Raw genomic sequence first — 20,241 nt, forward strand, 5'->3', positions numbered from 1 at the left:
AGGCGGCCACTGACGAGCCGCGCAGGCGCGCTGCCCGTGCGCCGACGGACCAATGAGGAAGGGAAAGAGGAGCCACCAATCAAAAGGCTCGGACTGAATGCCTCTTAGCAACCGGGGCGGTGGGCGGGGCCTGAGAGGTGCTCGGCCAATCGCGGAGAGGAGGAGCGGCCCCGCGCGGGGCACGCCGGGAACATGGAGAACTTCACGGCGCTGTTCGGCGGGGCCGAGCCGCCGCCCGCCGCCGCCGCCGCGCTGGGCTTCGGGCCGGCCAAAGCCCCTGGTGCCGGGGCCGCTCCGCCCCCCGCTGCCGCTGCGCCGCCGCCGGGGGAGGACGCGGCCCGCAAGGCCGCCGCCGGCCCCTTCTACCTGCTGCGGGAGCTGCCAGGTGCGGGGCGGGACCGGGGGGCGGGGGCGGGCCCCGCTCTCGGCCAATCGGTGTGACGGGACGAGGGTGCGGCGGTGACTGGCTGAGCGACGGGCCAATGAAAGAACAGGGTGGTGGAAGGGGTGGTGCAAACGGACCAATCGGGGAGAAGGGGGCGGGGCAAAGCGTTCTTCTCGGGAGGGGAAGTGGGGCCTTGGGGGCGGCCGTCCCGGGGCCGGGCGGGGGGAGCGGGGTTGGGCCGGGGGGGCAGCACTTTCCCCATCCCCTTCCGCGGCGCCGGCGCAGGCACGACGGAGCTGACGGGCAGCACGAACCTGATCACGCACTACAACCTGGAGCACGCCTACAACAAGTTCTGCGGCAAGAAGGTGAAAGAGAAGCTCAGCAACTTCCTGCCCGACCTGCCCGGCATGATCGACCTGCCCGGCTCGCACGACAACAGCAGCCTCCGCTCCCTCATCGAGAAGCCCCCGATCTGCGGCAGCTCCTTTACCCCCCTCACCAGCACCATGCTCACGGGGTTCCGGCTCCATGCCGGCCCGGTAAGTGCGGGGCCTGGAGCCGGGGGGTGACCGCTGGGGCCGGAGGAGCCCGGCCTAACCCACCCCATCTGTCCCGCAGCTCCCTGAGCAGTGCCGGCTCATGCACATCCAGCCGCCCAAGAAGAAGAACAAACACAAGCACAAGCAGAGCCGCACGCAGGATCCCGTCCCCCCAGGTATGGGGCTGCAGGCACAGCTGCCCCTTCCCCATTGCATCATCCTGCGGGTGCCTGCTCATCCCCATCTTGTTCCTCCAGAAACCCCCTCAGACTCCGACCACAAGAAGAAGAAGAAGAAAAAAGAGGAGGACCCTGAGCGGAAGAGGAAGAAGAAAGAGAAGAAGAAAAAGAAGGTGGGGGGGAAGCCGGGGCCGGGTTCCCCTGTGGCCACCACAGGGGCCGTTCCCTGGGGCACCGCTGCAGAGTGGGTGGTTTCACGGGACCGTGTCTGTCCTTCCTCCACAGAACCGGCACAGCCCAGAGCACCCAGGTGTGGGCAGCTCCCAGGCCAGCGGAAGCCTGCGGTGAGGCCATGGAGCCCTGGCCGCCAGGAACGGCCCCAGCTGAGCTGGGAGGACTTATCCCTCCTGCAGTGCTTGCGGTAGCCTGACCCCCCCGCAGAGAGGACACTCCCAGCCCGCGGGACCAGGGGACATGGACTCTGCTGGTGCTGGGGCTGCGGCCTCAGCCTTTTATACCCAAAGAACCCAGGGCATTGGGGCCTCTCTTTTTTAGTCACCTTTTAATTAAAGTGTCTGCTCTGAGGGGCTGGTGGCCGTGGCTGCTGCAACCCTCGGCTGTCAGGGCAGGGCGAGGAGCCAAGACCAGGGAGCCCAGGGGCCACATGGGATCGGCACTACCCCAGCGCTGAGCCCGTCTCCTACTCAAGCAGGGGCAAGGGGGGCTCCTACCTTGGCTTTGGCGGCTGCTCTGCTCCGAGGGACTCTGTGCCCACTGCCCCTTGCTGCCCAGGGCAGGAGTGACCCCATGTGGAAGCAGCCACTGGTGGAGCAGCTGATGCTCCTGCCGTGGGCACCGGGAGCTCCAGCAGCTGCAGAGTGATGCCAAGGACCTCCTGTCCCCGGCGCCCTGTGCAGGACCCTGAACTTCACCTGTGCTCCTGGCACCTTCCTCAGAGCTGTGCCCCTCGCGCTGGGAACGTCTTCAGCAGGGTTCTGCCCACGAACAGCCCGAGGAGGAGCCGGGCTCAGCTCCACACGGGCCCTGCACAGGGAGGGGGGGGATGCTGAGACCCCACAGGATGGGCCCCTCGAGGGACGCTGAACAAAGCACACGTTTGGCTGCCTCATTAAATAGCCTTTTATTCCTCGTTTTTAAAATGGGTAATCAATAAAAACCAAGGGCCTGGCCCCGCGCGGCCACGGGGCAGGTATTGCGGCGAGGAGTCCATAGTGCCTCAAGTGTGCGGCCTTGGCGCGAAGGGAGCGCGGGCTCCTTGGCTGCGGGTGGCTTTTGGCATGTGATGAGGAAATATTGCTAAAGGGGTGCGCCCGGTGGCCACAAAACCCGTGTGTGACAGCGAGAGCCTCACCAGCCCCACGGCACAGACTGCCCCGGGCACACAGAGCAGGAGCTGCAGTGGGGGCTGCAGCTGCACCGGCCCCTGTCCATGCACTGGGGCTGGGACTGCCCCATGACCCTTCCTCCTCCTCACAGCCCCGGGGCTGGTGCTTCACAGGCGAAGAGCCGGGGAGGAGCGTGTCCAAGTGTCCGCAGCCCCACAGCTCCAGCATCAGCACAGGAGGAGGCACCAGCCCCACATCCCTGCTCTGGGGCCGGGGCCCTGGCCCTGCACAGGGAACGGGTCATTTCTTCCTCTCTCTGGGTAAGATAATATAATTTCTGCTTCTTTTTCGAATATTTATATTTATAGATATAGATATTTCTATGTACACACACCCCGAAACTCAGAAAGAGAAAAAAAATAGAATCCGTAACAATAATCATAAAAAAAAGTGTTCTGCTTTAAAAACTCCGTTCCCGCGGCGTGAGGCCATTGCATGAGCCCCAGCGGGGGCGGGAGGAGCAGCGGAGCCGGTGCCCCCGGTGCCCGCAGCATCCAGGCGTGGGACGAGCCCTGTGCCCACAGGACGGGCTGAGCGGTGCCAGCTCACACCGAGATCTCGTAGGTGGTGCCCCCCACGCCAGAGACCTTCTTGACGCCTCCACGCGTGGGGCTGCTGAGTGGCACCGGCCCCGTGCCCGTGGGCACCGGGCCCAGGCTCTTGGGCTGCCCGTTGGACTTGCTGTGGGCTCCTCGCATCTGCACCTCGTCCCTGTGGGGGGAGGATGGAGGACATGGGTGAGGAAGAGGAGCGGGCACCATGGGATGGGGTAGGGGGAAGGACAAGCCTGTGTCACCATGGGGGGATCCCAGAACCCAGCACAGCCACAGCCCTCCCCCAGCACCTCTCCAGCTCCCCAGGAGGCTGGGGGAGGTGCGGGGGGGGCACAAGCTCTGTTCTGGGGGAGGAGGAAGATTTCCCTCCATTGGCCAGGCCACGTGCGGCATCGCTCGCCCGTGAGGGACCCACCACAGCCTGGGTGCTGGGGCAGTGGCCAGGCAGGGAGGGGGGAAGTGGTGGTGGTCCCCGGTTCCCCCCAGGGCAAGGGTCCCGCTGAGCCCCGTGTGCAGGGGTCGGTACTCACTTGGGTGGCAGCAGGGGCTGCAGGGCCACCTCCTCCGCCTCGGAGACGCCGGCCTGAGGGGCTGGTTTTTGGCTGCTGTAGGACACGGACTTGCCGAGGTGAGGGGCTTGGGGCTGCTCGGGGGAGCCCAGGGAGCGCGCCCGCAGCGCGCCGGGGGGCTCGGGCTTGCCGAAGCGGGGCAGGGCCGGGCGCGGGAGCGGGTTCTTGCCCAGGGGCGAGCGCTTGGAATCGTCCAAGGAGCCGCTGGAGCGCGGCGGCGACTGCACCCCCCCGGCCACCGGCCCCACGTCCTCCTCCCGGCCCGCGGCCGGCGGCTGCTGCAGCAGCTTCTCCCGCTCCTGGATGGAGGCCACGATGTGTCGGGACAGATTGTCATAGCGCACGGGTGAGGGCTCGCGGGGCGGCGCGGCGCTGCCGAAGCGGCCGTGCAGGTCGGTCTCTCGCTGCTGCGCGATGCGCGCCGACAGGAAGGGTGATGTGTATCCCACCGGTGCCTCCGGCTCCGGGCCCGCCTGCACCGACTCGAAGTCGGGGCTGTCGGAGGGCGTGAGGAGGCTGTCGTACGAGAGGCTGCCGTTGCGTGTCTGGTTCACCAGGCTCTTGTAGGAGGTGGAGGTGGTGCCCTCGGAGCGGATGGACTGCAGGTGGCCCAGCTCGAAGCCCGTGCCCTGCGCCGACTTGAGGCTGGAGGAGCGGGACCCGCTGGAGAGGGGGTCGAAGTGGAAGCTCTTGCTGAAGGTGGGTGAGCGGAAGCTCTCAGGCTCCAAGCTGGGCTCCGAGCGGTAGCTGGGCTTGTGGCCGCTCTCACCGATGGAGTTGGGCTCCTTCAGGCTGTTCACTCGGCTCAGCTGCAGAACGTGGATGCAGCCATCACCACACGGGGGCCCCTGCGGAGCTGCCGGTGCCCACCCCGAGCCCCCCAGCCTGGAGCATGGTGGCAGCCCCAGGGGCCGGGTCTCCCCTTACCTTGGCACTGGTGGAGTGGGGCAAGGCTGCTGAGCTGCTGCTGCTGCTATAGCCGGGCCGGTACTTGTACATGGTGGGGGTCGGGGGGCTGTCCTTGCCTAGCAAGCTGCTGTCTGCAGGAGGGGCAAGAAGAGGATGCTCACACTCACAGGGAACACATGCGGAGCCTCCCCTCCCTTCCCAAGAACCGGCTCTGAGCCTGAGGCACACAGACCAGGGGTGGAAGCAGAGGGATGGGCTGGAGGAAAAGGGCAATGGGGCAGGAAGAACGGAGTGCGATGGAAAATGGGTCCCCATAACAAAGGGTTTGGGGCTGGCACCTTCCTGGGCCAGGTGACCTCTGGGCCCCAGGGGTGCCTGGGACTCTTGCCCCATTTGCCACAGCCCTTCTCGAGGCAGTGGGGCCGGACAGGGACAGGGAGAGCTGCTGGAAGCGGCCACTCCTGAGCTCTGCCCTCAACATCCCACCTCTCGCCAAGCCCTTGCAGCAGCAGCAGGGGTCACAGGGAGTCTCAGGCTGCCACACGCGCTCTGCCACCAAGCCAGGCCTGACTCTCCTGTGCCTCCTCCATCCCGGCGATGGTCCCACACGGCACCACTGCGGCAGCTCTCATCCCGCAGCTTCTCCAAGCATGAGGGGCCACATCCAGCAGCCCGGGCACGTCCTGCCCACAGTGCGGCAGCACTTCGGGGCTGCCCTGCAGCCTGGTCCACCTACTGCCCTGGCTCCTGCTCCGTCTGGCACAGCCCTAGGCACTCTCCCAGGGGCTGCCCGGGACCCTGACACCTTCCTTACCCTCGGTGGTGGCCAGGGTTAAGTGTGTCCTCAGGCCCGTGTAGCGGCTGAGGTCTGGCTTAGGGGGGGGTGGCGGCTCGGCGTCAGCAGACTGGCTCTCGGTCACCTCCAGGCTTCCTTTGGACTGCAGAGACAAAGCGCAGAGGGAGTCAGGCAGGGCAAGGCCTCAGCCCTCCCCTTGCAGACAAGGAGTGAGTGGGCAGCAGCACTATGGGGGTCCTGCTGCCACTGGTGCTTGGAGGTGCCTCGAGTGCTGCAAGTGCTGAATGGAACCACCAGAGAATGCTGCTGGGGGGGACAGGGTGGGGAAGGGCAATGAAGGGGGCAAAGCCTCATGTGGCTGCTGCCGCATGGGTGGGACATGGCTCCTGTCCCGTGGGGACACAGACCAGGATGACACGGAGGAGACTGGGGATGTGACAAGGCTCACTCGGTTCTTTACTCACGGATGCAGGCGCGCACCCCTGGGCTCCACGGAGGGCCCCAGCGCAGGGGGTGCTGCTCCCCACCCTCCTCACCTTCGTCCTCTTCAGCTCTGTCTGGATACCATTGTCCATGATCTTGACCGTGATCTGACCGTCTGACACCCCGGGGCGCAGGAAGGGAGGTCTAACCAGCACCGTCTGCTCGGCCCTCAGGCGCCCGAGGTACCTGGGGAGGGGGCGGGAGGAAGATCAGGTCAGGGCAGGGACAGGGCAGGGCTGGAGCAGGGCTGGGGCAGGGCCAGGCTCACCTGGGGGCAGGGGAGCTGCAAAGGACCCGGCTCACGTTCTTACAGCAACCGTTGGTGAAGGGGTTGACGCCACCGCGGAACTTGCCTGTAACCTGCAGGGTGAGGAGCAGAGCGCAGTGTAACCAGGAAGCAGAGCGCAGTGTAACCAGGGAGCAGAGCGCAGTGTAACAGAGGAGCAGAGTGCAGTGTAACAGAGGAGCAGAGTGCAGTGTAACCAGGAAGCAGAGCGCAGTGTTACCAGGAAGCAGAGCGCAGTGTAACTGAGGAGCAGAGCGCAGTGTAACCGGGAAGCAGAGTGCAGTGTAACCAGGGAGCAAAGTGCAGTGTAACCAGGGAGCAGAGCGCAGTGTAACCAGGGAGCAGAGTGCAGTGTAACCAGGGAGCAAAGTGCAGTGTAACCAGGGAGCAGAGCGCAGTGTAACCAGGGAGCAGAGTGCAGTGTAACCAGGGAGCAGAGCGCAGTGTAACAGAGGAGCAGAGCGCAGAGTAACCAGGGAGCAGAGTGCAGTGTAACTGAGGTGCTGAGCACAGTGATAACCGAGGAGCACAGAGCAGTGTAACCGGGGAGCAGAGCGCAGTGTAACAGAGGAGCACAGAGCAGTGTAACCAGGGAGCAGAGTGCAGTGTAACCAGGGAGCAGAGCACAGAGTAACCAGGGAGAAGAGCACAGTGTAACCAAGGAGCAGAGCACAGTGTAACAGAGGACCACAGAGCAGTGTATCCAGGAAGCAGAACGCAGAGTAACCAGGGAGCAAAGTGCAGTGTAACCAGGGTGCAGAGCGCAGTGTAACTGAGGTGCAGAGCACAGTGATAACCGAGGAGCACAGAGCAGTGTAACCGAGGAGCAGAGTGCAGCACAATCAAGGAACAACATAACCCCAACCCTGCAGCCCCCCCGCAGCCGTACCTGCTCGTTGGTGGTGCGGCCCCTTGCCACGAGCACCACGTGGAAGCCGGTCAGGCCAGCAACAGGAATGAAGAAGAGTCCGGCCACGCACATCACCACCATCCTGTGCACGGACAGCTAAGGAAAAGCCACAGCGCTGCCCCCACTACACCCCCGGCCCCCCCGCGCCCCCAGCCCGCAGAGGATACGTGACGGCCATGCGGACACCGGAGAGCTCCTCCACCTGGTAGAGCACGTAGAGCAGCCCGAAGCCAAACACACCCATGATGTGCGTGGTGAGCGACAGCAGGAACAGGAAGAAGTAGCGGTAATTGCGCCGCCCGATGCAGTTGTTGACCCAGGGGCAGTGATGGTCGAACTCCTGCGGTGGGAGCAGGAGGAGGAGGTGAGGGCTCAGCTCCAGGCCCCGGCTCAGCTCCAGGCCCCGGCTCAGCCCGCGGCAGTGCCTGGTACATCCTCACCTCCACGCAGTTGTCGCAGACGCTGCAGTGGGAGCAGCGTGGCGGGCGGTAGAAGCGGCAGGTCGCACACCACTTCATGCGCACCTGGATGCCCTTGATCTCCACCGTCTTGTAGAGCGGGGCACGGAAATCGTCCTCCTTGTCCTCGTCCTCCTCCGCTGATGGCAGCAGCAGTGCAGCCACGCGTCAGGGCACAGGGATCCCCCAACGCAGCCAGAGGTGGGGGCTCCCCAGCCCTGCCCCGCAACCACGACACCCCTGAGCCCCAGGCACCCCATGCAGCATTGCCACTGCTTCTGCCACCCAAGTCCTACAGGCTGGTGCTGAACCCAGCGTCACCACCCAGCAGGGCACGGAGGCCTTTCCTCGAGCCCCTTGGGGTCAGGGAATGTCCTTCCCTCGGAGGCAGGGCAGGAGGAGGCAGCTCTAACCAAGGCACTGCCCCAGCAGAGCCAGACTCACCTCGTGGGAATATGCCAGGGTCCATGAAGGTGGCCATGCTGAAGTTGGCCAGCACAAAGAGGAAGACGACAGCATTGTAGATGGGAATGACTGGGGACACGTTGAGGCTGAGCCCCGGGCACCTGCGGGCACAGAAGCAGTGAGACACCTAGGCCCTGTCCCATGGGGAACTCCCCATACCACCACCGTCCACCCCCACAGCCATCCCTATGAGCTGCTCCCACTGTGGCCAGGAAACCCCTGTTCCACTCTCCTGGTCCATGTTTCCAAGCTCCCACCCAGGCAGACACCTGTAGCAGTTCCTTGCAATCAACTGCCATCAACTTGACAGGCTGAGAGAGAAGGCTCCTTAAGGGGAGACCTGAGAGCAGCTCCAGTGCATAACAGGGCTTCAGGAAAGCTGGAGAGGGACTTGGGACAAGGGATGTAGGGACAGGCCAAGGGGAATGGTTTGAACCTGCCCAAGAGAGGGGAGACTGAGCTGAGCTCTGAGGCAGAAGCTGTTCCCTGGGAGGGTGCTGAGGCGCTGGCACAGGGTGCCCAGAGAAGCTGTGGCTGCCCCATCCCTGGCAGTGCTCAAGGCCAGGTTGGACACAGGGGCTTGGAGCAGCTGCTCCAGTGGAAGGGGTTGGGGTTGGAGCTGGAGGAGATTTAAGGTCCCTTCAACCCAAACCAGGCTGGGATTCTGTGAACTCTTCCCTTCCCTCTCACCCAGTGCCCTCCACTCCCCTAAGCCAAAGCTGCACCCAGGCCCCCCTGACCCAGGTTCAGCCCAGCCCTGGGGAGCGCCCTGGGGCAGAGGGAAGGGCTCTGCTCAACCACGGGCAGTGAAGCCCCCGCTAACCCTGTGCACGGCAGCCGTGGCCCCGCGAGCAGCAAGGGGATCGCTGCTGTAATGCCCTAAGCTGCTTTGGGGCTAATCCTGCAGATCTGGGGCAGCAGCTGTCCTGTCCTGTCCTGTCCCTGCCCCGCGAGCGGGCGCAGGCAGCAGGAGCTGAGCACGGCGGTGCGGGGCTGACAGATGGTGCCCGCTGCCATCCTCCAGCCCCCGCAGGCAGAGGGGAAGGGGCAGGCGCTGGTCCCAGCCCCTCCTCCAGCAACCCCGGCGAGGCTGGGGACAGATCCCATCACCATCAGGGGACCCATCACCATCAGGGGACCGGCCCCAGCACCGGGACAGCCTCAGTAAGGCTCAAGCTGGGAATGACCCCTTGCCCCTGGGCTCTGCCCCCAATTCAGCCCAGTCCAGGGCTGACAGGGCTCTGACCCAGGGCAGAGGGGTTCGCTCCCACACACAGGGACAAGGGACAGTGCTGGGCCAAGAGCTGCCTCTGGCCAAGTGTCAAGCAGGAGGTGAGATGGGCCTGGGAAGGAGGAGCAGTGCTCACCCCTGCACCAGGGCTGGCAGCAGGGGCAGCGCTCAGCCCCTGGCACCACCCTGGCAGCAGAGCAGGGTGAGGCGCGCCGGGCGCACCCAGGCACAGCTCCATGCCCCAGCCCATCCCTGCACCCAGAGGGTGGGAAGCAGCTGCAGGCCCTGCCCGCCCAGGCCAAGGCAGGGCAGGAGCAGAAACCTCTCGACTCAGCAGAACGCGGCAGGATCCGGCCCTGCTGCCACCGGGCACGAGGCTGCTCCTGTCCCGCCAGGGCCCAGCGCACCCCCAACCCGCCAGCCCCAGCCCTCTCCTGCACCCATCCCCGCTCACACCTCTGCCCAGCTGGGACGGGTCTGGGACCAGCACTGACCCTGAGCTGCAGCGGCTCCATCACAACCTCCCTGCACCTCCCGCCGTGTGTCCCGCAGTGCGCTGGGCTGGGAAGGGGGAACCATCTTCAGCCCCTGCCCCAACCCCTTGGAAGCTGCACTGGAGTGGACAGGATGCACAGGACATTGCAAAGCACTGAGCATGGGAAGCACACCCTGACCACAGCGAGCCCACCCGGCCTGACACCACTGGCACTGCCATGGGAGCCACGCCAGAGCCAGAGCTCACACGGAGACGCTTCCCATCACTTCCCAGGAACAGGGCTCATCCTGAGCTGCTATCCCGGCACTCACCCCAGCCCTGGCAGGGACCGTGGGCACAAGGCACAAAGTGAAGGCCACAACATCTCGCGTCTCACAAGGGGGAAACCAGTGCTTGTGGGGAGCAGGAGGCAGGAGCCCAGAACCCCTGCGTACAGGGCTCACCCCAGAGCGTGCTCACCCCAGCAGCAGCTCGGGGATCCCCCCTGCAGTCCTTATCCAGCCCTGGGGCAACAGCACCAGAGGGACGTGGAGCTGCTGGAGGGAGCCCAGAGGAGGCCATGGAGCTGCTGCGAGGGCTGGAGCAGCTCTGCTCTGGAGCCAGGCTGACAGAGCTGGGCTGGGGCAGCCTGGACAAGAGAAGGCTCCTGAAGGGGAGACCTGAGAGCAGCTCCAGTGCCTAAAGGGGCTGCAGGAAAGCTGGAGAGGGGCTTGGGACAAGGGCCTGGAGGGACAGGCCAAGGACTCTGACACTTTAGCCCCACCTCTCTCCATCACTGCTGCTGTCCTGACCCAAGAGGGCTCCTCTCCAACCTCATGGCACCACAGCCCTTTCAGAGGGGTGCATCTGCTCTGATGCCCTGGGAACTGAACACACGGTGCTAAAGGGGAGGCGGCCACCTCAGCGTCCCTGCACCCCGAGGCAGGGCAGAGCCAAGCACCCAGCTCCAGAGGAGCCTCCCTGCTCCACTCCCTGCTCCGCAGCTGAGCTGAGGGTACCAGGGGAGACACTGGGGCAAGAACTGGGGCAGGGGCTCAGAGAGCCCCAGGGGCAGGAAGCATCCTTCCAGAAATAACCCACAAGGAGCTCCTATCTCGAGATGGGGAAACTCCAGCGCAAGCCTTTGCCAGAACAGGATGGAGGGGAGCCAGGGAGACTGAATGACAGCGTCCCTGCATGGGCAGCACCAGAGCCCCGCACAGGACACGGTTAAGGGCCACAGGCCCCGCCAGCCCAGCTCTGTTCTGGAGGCTGTGATCAGCTGTGGATGGAGCAGGGGGCTCTCTGCAGCACATCCACCAATGCCCTGAAGCAGGACCCCGGTTCCTCCCGAGCCAACCTGCCAGACCAGAGGTGATGAGGTTGAACATCACCCTTCAGAACAGAGACCTGCTGGGGAGCCAGCGCCTCGGGGCCACCTCACAGCCCCTGGCCCATCAGGTCTCACCGGCTGCTCTGCATGGAGCCAGCCTGGCCCTGACCAACCCGACGGGCTGGGGCAAGCAGCAACTGTCCCACAGGGACGTGCAGCTCACGAGGGTGGCCTCACATTGAGCACTCCCATCACAAACACAGGCAGGGACCCCACCAGCCTCGGCAGGGAAGCAGGACCCCAACAATCCAACATTACTGAGACCTCACCACCGGCACCCCCGGATCACCCCAGTGCTGGCGCTCGCCTGTGCAGGGAGCACCGGTGCTGTGCTCCTGCGGGATCCCATCACCAGCGGCACCACTGGGCTCCTGCTCTGCCCGCTCCCAGACAGGGGCTGGGGCTCGGGCTCTGCACAGGGCGGGGGGGGTGAGGCTGCTCCTCACGCCCATGGCGGCAGCGCCCAACAGCCTCGTCCCTGGCACCACATCAGAGAGCCCGAGGAGCCTCCGGCACCCTGAGTCACGGCTGGACCCGGGACGGGGCCTCTGCCACCAAGCCCTGGGTGCCGGGGTCCTGCTGCCCCCGGAGCCCCCGGGTACCAGAGGCACCACCACTGCAGTGGCCGCTGCACCTGCCCCCGGGGCCTGGCTCCATCCTCATCCTCCCCTCCGGTGAGGCTGGAGCTGGAGCTGCCCTCCCAGCCGGGAGCCGGTCCCTTGCAGCCTGCCCAGGGCAGGGACGGGAGGGAAAGGCAGGCTCACTGCTTTCTGAATACATTCACCTGACTGCAGGCGCTGACACAGCCCCAAAGCCATGAGCGCCACAAGCAAGAGTGGAGGCAGACAGAAGGAAGAGGGCGGCTGAGAGGGCAGCTCAGAGGTGTTCCCTGCTTCCAGAGGCTGAGCTCTGAGTGCATGACGAGCAGGGACAAGGATAGGCTGGGGGGACATAGAGAAATGGACAAATTGACCCCAGGGGACAATTTCAGTCCTAGAGCAGCCCCTGTTTGAGACCCCAGCGAGTCAGAGACCCCCACTGTCTCCAGAGGGAGGGCAGGACATGGAATCCTGGAACAATTTGGGTTTGAAGAGACCTTAGAGCTCCTCCAGTTCCAAACCCCTGCCACGGGCAGGGACCCCTTCCACTGGAGCAGCTGCTCCAAGCCCCTGTGTCCAACCTGGCCTTGAGCACTGCCAGGGATGGGGCAGCCACAGCTTCTCTGGGCACCCTGTGCCAGCGCCTCAGCACCCTCCCAGGGAACAGCTTCTGCCTCAGAGCTCAGCTCAGTCTCCCCTCGGGGAGGTTCAAGCCATTCCCCTTGGCCTGTCCCTACAGGCCCTTGTCCCAAGCCCCTCTCCAGCTTTCCTGCAGCCCCTTTAGGCACTGGAGCTGCTCTCAGGTCTCCCCTTCAGGAGCCTTCTCTTGTCCAGGCTGCCCCAGCCCAGCTCTCTCAGCCTGGCTCCAGAGCAGAGCTGCTCCAGCCCTCACAGCATCTCCATGGCCTCCTCTGGGCTCTCTCCACATCCCCTCTCCTGCTGCCCGCTCCCTCCAGAGCCATCAGCCTCAGCTCACTGCAGCCATCCCAAATGAATACATCAATTCCAGAGATTTCCCGTCTCAGACAGGCAGAGCCTGGGCCATAGGGATGGACCAAAGGCCCCGGGCAGACACACTGCAGGTAACACGAGTGGAGCCTGTGGAGGGCTGTGCTGCGCCCCAGCTGCTCTGCTCAGGACAAGGCCCACGGGACGTGTCCCAGAGCACAGCCTCCATCCCACTTCCCAGAGCTGGAGCTGGGTGTGATGCTGGCAGCGAGCCCCAGCTTGGCACACAGCAAGCGCTGCAGGGGCAGGGCAGCAGAGGCTGTTTGCTGGGAGGGAAGGGGCACAGTGACCCACGGAACACCTCACTGGCTCCCCACGTCCCTGCATCCAGCAGGAACTGCCCAAGGGAACTGTAACACAGGAGCAGCACAATTCCCTCCCTGCCGAGTAACCAGGGCGCTTGGCTGCCCTGCTCGAGGCCTGATGCGATGGCTTGAAGCAGGTTAAACCACATGCACTGACCTGCAATTGCAGAGCCCCTGCCTGGTGCTGCTGCTCCCAACAGACATGATCCCAGCAGCGCCTTGTGCTGAGCTGCTGCAGTGGCCCCAGCACCGGCTGCCCTGCGGTGCTCCCCAGGCACGACACTGAGCCAGGGCCCCCCTGTGCTCCCGGGGCAGCGGGAGCTGCGGCTGGAGCCGGCAGCACCAGGGCCTGTGGGGCTCTGCTCTGAGCGACACCAGCAGCTGCCCCACGCACAGGGACTCAGCCCCGCTCCGTCCTTCAGGCCTCGGATTACTCCTTTATTGCCCGGTTGTTGCCAGGCGCTGGAGCCGGTGACCTTCCCACTGCCCGCGGCTCCAGCCCAGGGGGGCAGCGTCCAGGCACCCCCTGCACCCGCGGGGGCTGCAGCAGCCCCTCTGCAGTGCTGGGACAGGAGGGACTGGGAGATGATGGAGGGGCTTGGGGACATGATGGAGGCATGGGGAGATGATGGAGGCATGGGGAGATGACGGAAGGATGGGGAGATGATGAGGGATGGGGAGATGATGGAGGCATGGGGACATGATGGAGGTATGGGGAGATGGTGGGGGATGGGGAGATGATGAGGGATGCTCAAGAGGCACAGCAGAGGTAAGAGCAGGGGGCTGCTGGAGGGAGCTCAAGAGGCTCTTCAGCCTCCTCCTCCCGAGCCTGGGGCTGGAGTTGCTGCGCCCCAGACCTCCCGACTGCCCAACAACCCCTTCACACACAGCCAGCTCCAAGGTGTGAGCACAGAAACACCTCTGATGCACAGACCAAGGCGCTGGCCCCCACGACACCCCCTCAGACCCAACCCCAGGAGCATGCTGCAGGGTCAGCAGCCAGGCCCTTCTGCTGTGCTCGGGCATCCTGCCCCGCACAGCGGCTCAGGGCCAGCACAGCCCTGCCACCTCCCCCTGCCGCCACCCCAGACCTTGCTCCCTGTGTCCCTGTCAGTGTCACCAAGCCATTTGTCACCCAGGAAGGGAAAGTCTTAACGCGAGCAGCATCCTGAGCCCATTCCCAGCCCAGGGAGATCCCTATGGCACAATCCAGCTCCCTCCAGCAATTGGAACCATTTCACACCCTGGCCCAAGGCCCCAGTGACAGCCTTCAGACCCCTGCTTCCCTGAGGCCAGGCTGGCAGCAGCAAGGGCCATGCAGGGGTCACAGAACTTCTGCTTCTGCTTCCATTTGTGGCTCACACAGCAGTTACGAAACTCTATAAATAACAGGGAGCCTGCCCCGGCCCCGCAGAGCCTCGGGCTCCAGAGGGAGCAGCATCACTGCTGCTTCCACCTGCAGCTCACTGACCAGTCCCCAGCCTGGCTCATGGTGAGAGCTGCCATGGAGCCTGGCACTGTGCAACACCCAGCCCTGCACAGCACAGCACTGCACAGCACAGCTGTACACTGCACAGCACTGCACTGCACAGCATAGCACTGCATGGGAACAGCTGCCAGGACCTGGAGCTGAAGGGGCTGGATCCACCATGCGCCGCTTCCTCTGCCGCACCCCACAGGAAAGGAAAGCCAAGGGACACGGGCCCAGCCATGGCTGAACCGCTCCATGGGCTGGGGGGCTGCTTCATCACCTACCCTCCAGCGCTGGGAGCACAGCACCCGCTCCAGCCCCAGATCTGCCCTCACCCTCCCCACTCCCGGGCAGAGCAATGGGACTCACGTGAAGGCAAAGAAGAGGGTGGTGGCTCCCACTAGGAAGATGGCAGCAGCCGAGACCGGGACGTACTTGCTGGGTTTGAATCTCTTTCCAGAAGCTGCTGGCATGGTGGAGCTGGGGTGGGGGGTCCGCCCCGCAGCATAGCCCAGGCCCCGCGGGTCAGCGCCAGGCGAGAAGGGCAGGGGGACGGGGCAGACCGGCCCCCAGCCCCCGCGTGCTCCCAGCGGAGCGCGGCCGGAGCAGCCCGGACACCCCCGGCGGTCCCAGGGCACGAGGCTGGGCAGGAGCCGGCACTAGGCTCTGCCCTGCGGGGGCTCACGGGCACAGCACAGGTGGGGTGAAACCATTAAAATCTGGGGCCGGAGCCCTGGATGTGGGGTGAGAGCAGTCACTGGGGCAGGAACCGAGTCCTCGGGAGCGTCCCTCGGTCCAGCAGCAGCCTGGGAAGAGCAGGTCCTCAGTGCCCTGGGCAGCAACCAGGCTCCACGGGGAAGGGGCTTCTCCAGTGCTCGAGGCCCAGGAGCAGCTTCCAGCAGTGCCGCTGGGCAGGAACGAGTCCCGGGAAGCTCCGTGCGGAGCAGCCGAGCCCCAAGGAAGCCACTTCTCCTTTTTAATCCGTGCTGAGCCGCAGCAGCGCGGGGGGGTCCTGGCTGCCCCTGTGCGGCACTGCCGGGGGCTCTCCCTGGTCCCCCCGCCGGGCACGTTTAATTTTCCTTCTTTGTGCCTTGGCCCCGGAGCCGGGAGCAGCTGGCGCGAGGCTGAGCTCTAAATCCTGCCCTGGTGAGGGGGGCCGTGCTGCGGAGCCCGCGCTCTGCCCTCGGCCTACTGGCTCCTGCCTCCGGACCCCCCAGGCCTCTTTGTGGGTGCAGCGGCCGCTCGGTGCTCGGGGATCCACAGGAACCTCATGGAATCCATTCTGCAGCCACCATTTCCAAGCAGCACGGGGCAGTCAGCAGGAGGTCTGCAGGCAGCTCTCAGGGTCCCAGAAGACAGCTGATGGTGAGAATGGTGCTGGGTGGGTCTGTCTCACCCATGGCCTGCGTAGGTCTCAGTTTGTTCCAAACCGATCCATGTTTTCCTCCCCTTCCTTCACTAGAATTCTTCATTAATCCATTTGTCTTCTAAAAACCCAACATAAAATCACTGAACCTCAACATCCAGCAGCACAGCTCACCTGGAACAGAGACAGAGCCCAGTTAGCCAGAGCAGAGCCGGGTCACACTGCCCACTGCAGAGCAGGAGCGGCCCTGGGCACGCAGCAGGCGCATGCTGCAAGATCGTGTGCCAGTGCCCATCAGCCCCAGTCCTGACCCCAGCACAGTGGCCGCATCCTGCATGGGCAGAGTCAGAGCAGCGGCCACGGTGGCTGTGATCAGCCCCGAGCCCGGCCCAGCCCTGCCCAGCCCCACAGCTCCAGCACCCAGCCCAGCCCAGGACACCACAGCCTCTTGCCCAACACCTTCCTGCAGCCCCAGCTCAGTCCAATGCTGGAGAACGCCCAAGCCCTGGGGCTCAGGGGCTCAGGAGCCTGGGGCCAGCCGGGAGCTCTGCCTCCTTCCCCGGGGGGGAGGACATGGGAGGGGCCCATGGAAATACCTCGGGTCCCTGGGCCAGAGGAAGCCCTCATGGCTCCGGATGAAGCAGAGCTGGGCTCTCACTGCGCAGCCCCAGCTGCTTGAGGGTGCTGGTGGGAAGGTGCCACCCTCGGCAGCTCATGAGGATGCAGGAGGGAACACCACAGAATTTCAGCGAACCAAACCCTCTGGAGATGGGAGCAGGAAGCACCAGACACCAGGAGCTGAGCACAGCCCAGGGACAGGACGGGTCCCACTGCACGGGGGGGGTTTGGAGAGTTGGAACCCTTTCTCCACGCCTCTGCCTTCCCTCGCACTGCAGAGCCCTGAACACCACTGTGCTTCCTCCTTCCAGTGCTCTCCTCCTCTGCCTCAGCCCTTCTCTCAGGGTGCACAGAACCCCTCCTGCTGACCAAACACTCGTGAGGGCCGAGAGCTGCGGCACATGTAATGGCAAGGACACCTTACCCGGGTCGGCTCGCTCACAGAGCAGCCTCTGACACAGGCTGAGTAACAAAGGCGCTCCGGCCGCCGGGAGCTCTCAGCCCAACCCTCAGCTCACCCCACGCTTCCCTGCCCCTGTGCAGGGAGGGATCCGCTGGGCTGATGCTCTGGCACCCCCCACGTGTGACACCAGAGAGAGCCGGTGCTGGCCCCGGCAGGAGCAGCAGCTCTGCCCCACACACAGCACTGGGCTGGGGTCAGAGCCCAGCACAGACACGCAGGAGCTGGGGACAAAGCTGCGCTGCTGCCCTGCAGGGAAGTGCTGGAGCCTGGAGCCAGCGCCGCGATTCCAGGGGCCGGTTACTCGGAAGTTTGGGGATGAGATCACTGCTAATGGCTTTAGCAGGAGCAAAGTGCTGCTCTGCTGCAAGAGAGCACCCTGCCCTCCAACAGGCTTCACCACGAAACAGCCACACCTCGAACTCAAACAGGTACTGCCAAGCTGGAGGAGTTTCCCTAGGACATCCCTCCTCCAGAGACCACAGGATCCCAGCCTGGTTTGGGCTGAAGGGACCTTAAAGCTCTTCCAGCTCCAACCCCTTCCAGTGGAGCAGCTGCTCCAAGCCCCTGTGTCCAACCTGGCCTTGAGCACTGCCAGGGATGGGGCAGCATGCCCAGACCCCAGCCATGGGCTCAGCATTTGTCTCTTCTCCTGGGACATGGTGCTCCCCAGCACAACCGCCCCGTGCCCACTGCTGCGTGCAGGACCAACAACACAGCCCCTGCACCCCCCCCGGATCTGTCCCATCCTGCAGCCCCAGACCCACCACAGGCACTGGCCCCTCCATCCTCCTGCCCACCCCAAACACCTCCTCTCTCTGTCACTGTCCCCATCCATGAGCGCACTCACAGGCTCCCTGCGGGAGGCACCCTCAGCTCATCCCACATCCCTGGGGCACACGCGGCTCTGCTCCTGCCTCCGACTCCTCTGGCTCTGCCGCTTCCAGTCCCGTGACTCCTCCTTCCCGGCCTCTCCAGACCTGCCCCAGGCAAGCTCTGTGCCACCGGTGCCTCCCCCTTTCCTCTCCCTCGAGAATTCCGCCTAGTTTTCCAATCCTAGCACCCCCTTTTCTAAGCATTTTCCCGGCTCTGCTCAGCCACCCCCAGAGCGCTGCCCCATCCCTGCACTCACACCAAGGGCTGCTCCCCTACGGATCCCTTGGCTGGGGATGACTGCAGGTAGGAATGATGCCACCGCCCACCTCCCCCAGCCATCTCCTCTGCTCTGGTTGAGGCCCTGGGAGGTCCCACTCCAGCTCCCTCTCCTTCCAGCACCTGATGCTCCCACTGCCGCCCTCCCCACCCACCCGAGCACTGCGCGGCTCGGCCCCAGGCCCCGCAGCCCGGCCGGGCTGGGTGAACGCGTGGAACCAGCTCCCAGCGCTGCCGCCCTCACCCCACGCTCCTGCCCCCGAGAGGCTTCACACCCGTCCCGTCACCGGCCTCCCCGGAGCACACTGCTGCTGCTGCTGCTGCTGCTGCTGCTGCTGCTGCTGCTGCCGCTGCCGCCCAGGGCATGCCACGGCGAGGAGCCAGCCCCAGACCCTGCCCAGCACAAACGGGTCCTGCCCCGCGAGGCACCTCCAGACGGGGCAGATCCAGGATCACACAGGGGCAGGATGTGCTCTACCTGTTCCTGCTCTGGAGCGAGAGGAGGAGCTGGTTTCAGGGGGGCTGAGCCCGAGCACAGGGCAGCCGGTGAGCAGGGACCCCGGCTCTCCCTCTGCTCCCGCTGCCATGGTACAACCAGCTCCCACCCACACTGAGATTTCACACTGAAACCCAACAGAGAGGACAGCGGCGATCTCAAACCCACCGGCCCCCAACTGAGACCGCACTGCCCCCCAAGCCTGTGCTCTGATACCAGGGATGGAAACATCTTCATCCAGCCCCGCTCTGCTGCAGGGGGGTCCCTGAGGCCACAGGACCCGGCAGTGAGGAGCCAGAGGGGGGGTTCTCTCCCTCAGACACACGAGTGGATGAGGTGCAGGCTGCAGACAGAGGCAAAGCAGACCCTGCCCCAGAGGGGTGACCTGGAGGCACTTTGCTGTGTTTAAGCCAGGAGGAGGGTGCTCAGCACCGGGCATCACATTTCTGCTCTGCGGGGAGGGTGGGACCCGGCCAGAGGGACCCAGCACCGTGCTGCAGGCACAGCTGGAGCGCTGCAAGCACAGGGGGAGCGCTGCCACCCCTGGGTGCACACCCCCTGCCCCGGCAGCAGCTGCCCGCCCGCTTCCCGCTGCTTACCCGGGATTAGCCCCGTTCTGCGGAGCGAGCGGCTCAGAACCAGGTCCCATCCACCAGGAACAACCCAGCCCCGCGCCCCGGCAACAGCCACGGCGGTGACGGAGCCACGGCAGTGACGGAGCCACGGCGATGGCTGGGACCGGCCCCAGCGGGTCTCTAGGGCAGGAGCCGGGGGCCTCCATCTGCTCCACCCATTTCCACCCTCGGCAGGAGGCAAAGGGCTGAGGGGAGCAGAGCACAGCCGCTGCCTGGCGCCGAGATGAGCTCCCAGCGCCCGTGATACCCAATGAACCGGCAGCGCCCGGCCCGGGCCCGCTCCTGCACCGCGGACCGGAGCGGATCCATCCTCACGGACCGGGGGGGGAGCGCCGGGGCCTCATCCCCCCCGGGGGCTGTGACCGAAACCAGGCGCAGGGAACCGGGATCCGCGCCCCGCGCTGTGGGATCCGGGAGTCCCGAGGCGAGGCGCGGCCGAAGGCTCCCGTCCTTCCGGCCGTGCAGAGCGGGGTCAGCGGCTGCTGCCGGCGGGGCTGCCCCGGGGGGGCGGACACCGGAACCGGGACCCGCGGCCCCTCCGGTGAGGGGCAGGGCGGGGGGCGGCGGGAGGGGCCGCGGGGCCCGGGGCGGGGATTGGGCCCGCGAGGGGGGGGAGGGCGCGGCTGCACCGGGCGCGGGGGAGAGGGGGGGGGGGGGGGTCGCGGTACCACGTGACTCACCGGCGGCGGGCGGGGGGAGGCCGCGAGCGCGCGACCAGGACTCCCGGGCACGGACGGCGGCCGCGCTCCGCGGCTGCGCGCGACGTCACGGCCGCGCCTGACGTCACTGCCGCGCCTGCGCGCGGCCCGCCGGCCTCTCGCGCCCCCAACACCGCCCCTCATTGGCTGCCGCGCCGGGAACCTCCCAGAACCGGTTTCACCGCGCATGCGCGACAGGGAGCCGGCGACAGCGCTCTCGGGCGGGCACGCCGACGGCAACCCGGTCGGGAACGGCGCATGCGCGGAACGTACCACGGCAGGGCCTGGCAAAGGGGCGCGGTGCCTGTGGAACGGAGGACGCGCAGGGGGGGGGGGAGGCGGGATTGGGCCATGTGAAGGGACCGTGATCGGGTCCAAGCCAGCGCTGTCAC

The 20,241-nt window shown here is 65.6% G+C and overlaps 2 protein-coding genes across 4 annotated transcripts; one reads left to right on the plus strand and one right to left on the minus strand.

Moving 5' to 3' along the window:
- The first annotated feature begins 152 nt into the window (after positions 1 to 152).
- MED19 (mediator complex subunit 19) lies at positions 153 to 2,259 on the plus strand. Its single transcript, XM_034061573.1, has 5 exons — positions 153 to 385; positions 671 to 927; positions 1,007 to 1,103; positions 1,185 to 1,279; positions 1,392 to 2,259. Exons 1-5 carry the CDS (start codon positions 193 to 195, stop codon positions 1,452 to 1,454), a joined length of 705 nt encoding a protein of 234 aa, XP_033917464.1. The 5' UTR covers positions 153 to 192; the 3' UTR covers positions 1,455 to 2,259.
- ZDHHC5 (zinc finger DHHC-type palmitoyltransferase 5) lies at positions 2,229 to 19,938 on the minus strand. 3 transcript variants are annotated; one of them, XM_034061492.1, is made up of 12 exons: positions 19,832 to 19,938; positions 14,794 to 15,964; positions 7,922 to 8,043; positions 7,460 to 7,617; positions 7,187 to 7,359; positions 6,999 to 7,101; positions 6,092 to 6,183; positions 5,877 to 6,009; positions 5,359 to 5,482; positions 4,563 to 4,675; positions 3,597 to 4,444; positions 2,229 to 3,223 (listed from the first exon to the last, which is right to left on the minus strand). In XM_034061492.1, exons 2-12 carry the CDS (start codon positions 14,895 to 14,897, stop codon positions 3,058 to 3,060), a joined length of 2,136 nt encoding a protein of 711 aa, XP_033917383.1. In that variant the 5' UTR covers positions 14,898 to 15,964; positions 19,832 to 19,938; the 3' UTR covers positions 2,229 to 3,057. The 3 variants fall into 3 exon arrangements, with proteins under 3 accessions (XP_033917383.1, XP_033917385.1, XP_033917384.1); XM_034061494.1 differs by lacking the exon at positions 19,832 to 19,938 and adding an exon at positions 18,265 to 18,283; XM_034061493.1 differs by lacking the exon at positions 19,832 to 19,938 and adding an exon at positions 17,719 to 17,811.
- Positions 19,939 to 20,241: the final 303 nt, after the last annotated feature.

This window comes from Melopsittacus undulatus, chromosome 4, assembly GCF_012275295.1.
Source record: "Melopsittacus undulatus isolate bMelUnd1 chromosome 4, bMelUnd1.mat.Z, whole genome shotgun sequence".
Classification (NCBI taxonomy): Eukaryota; Metazoa; Chordata; class Aves; order Psittaciformes; family Psittaculidae; genus Melopsittacus; species Melopsittacus undulatus.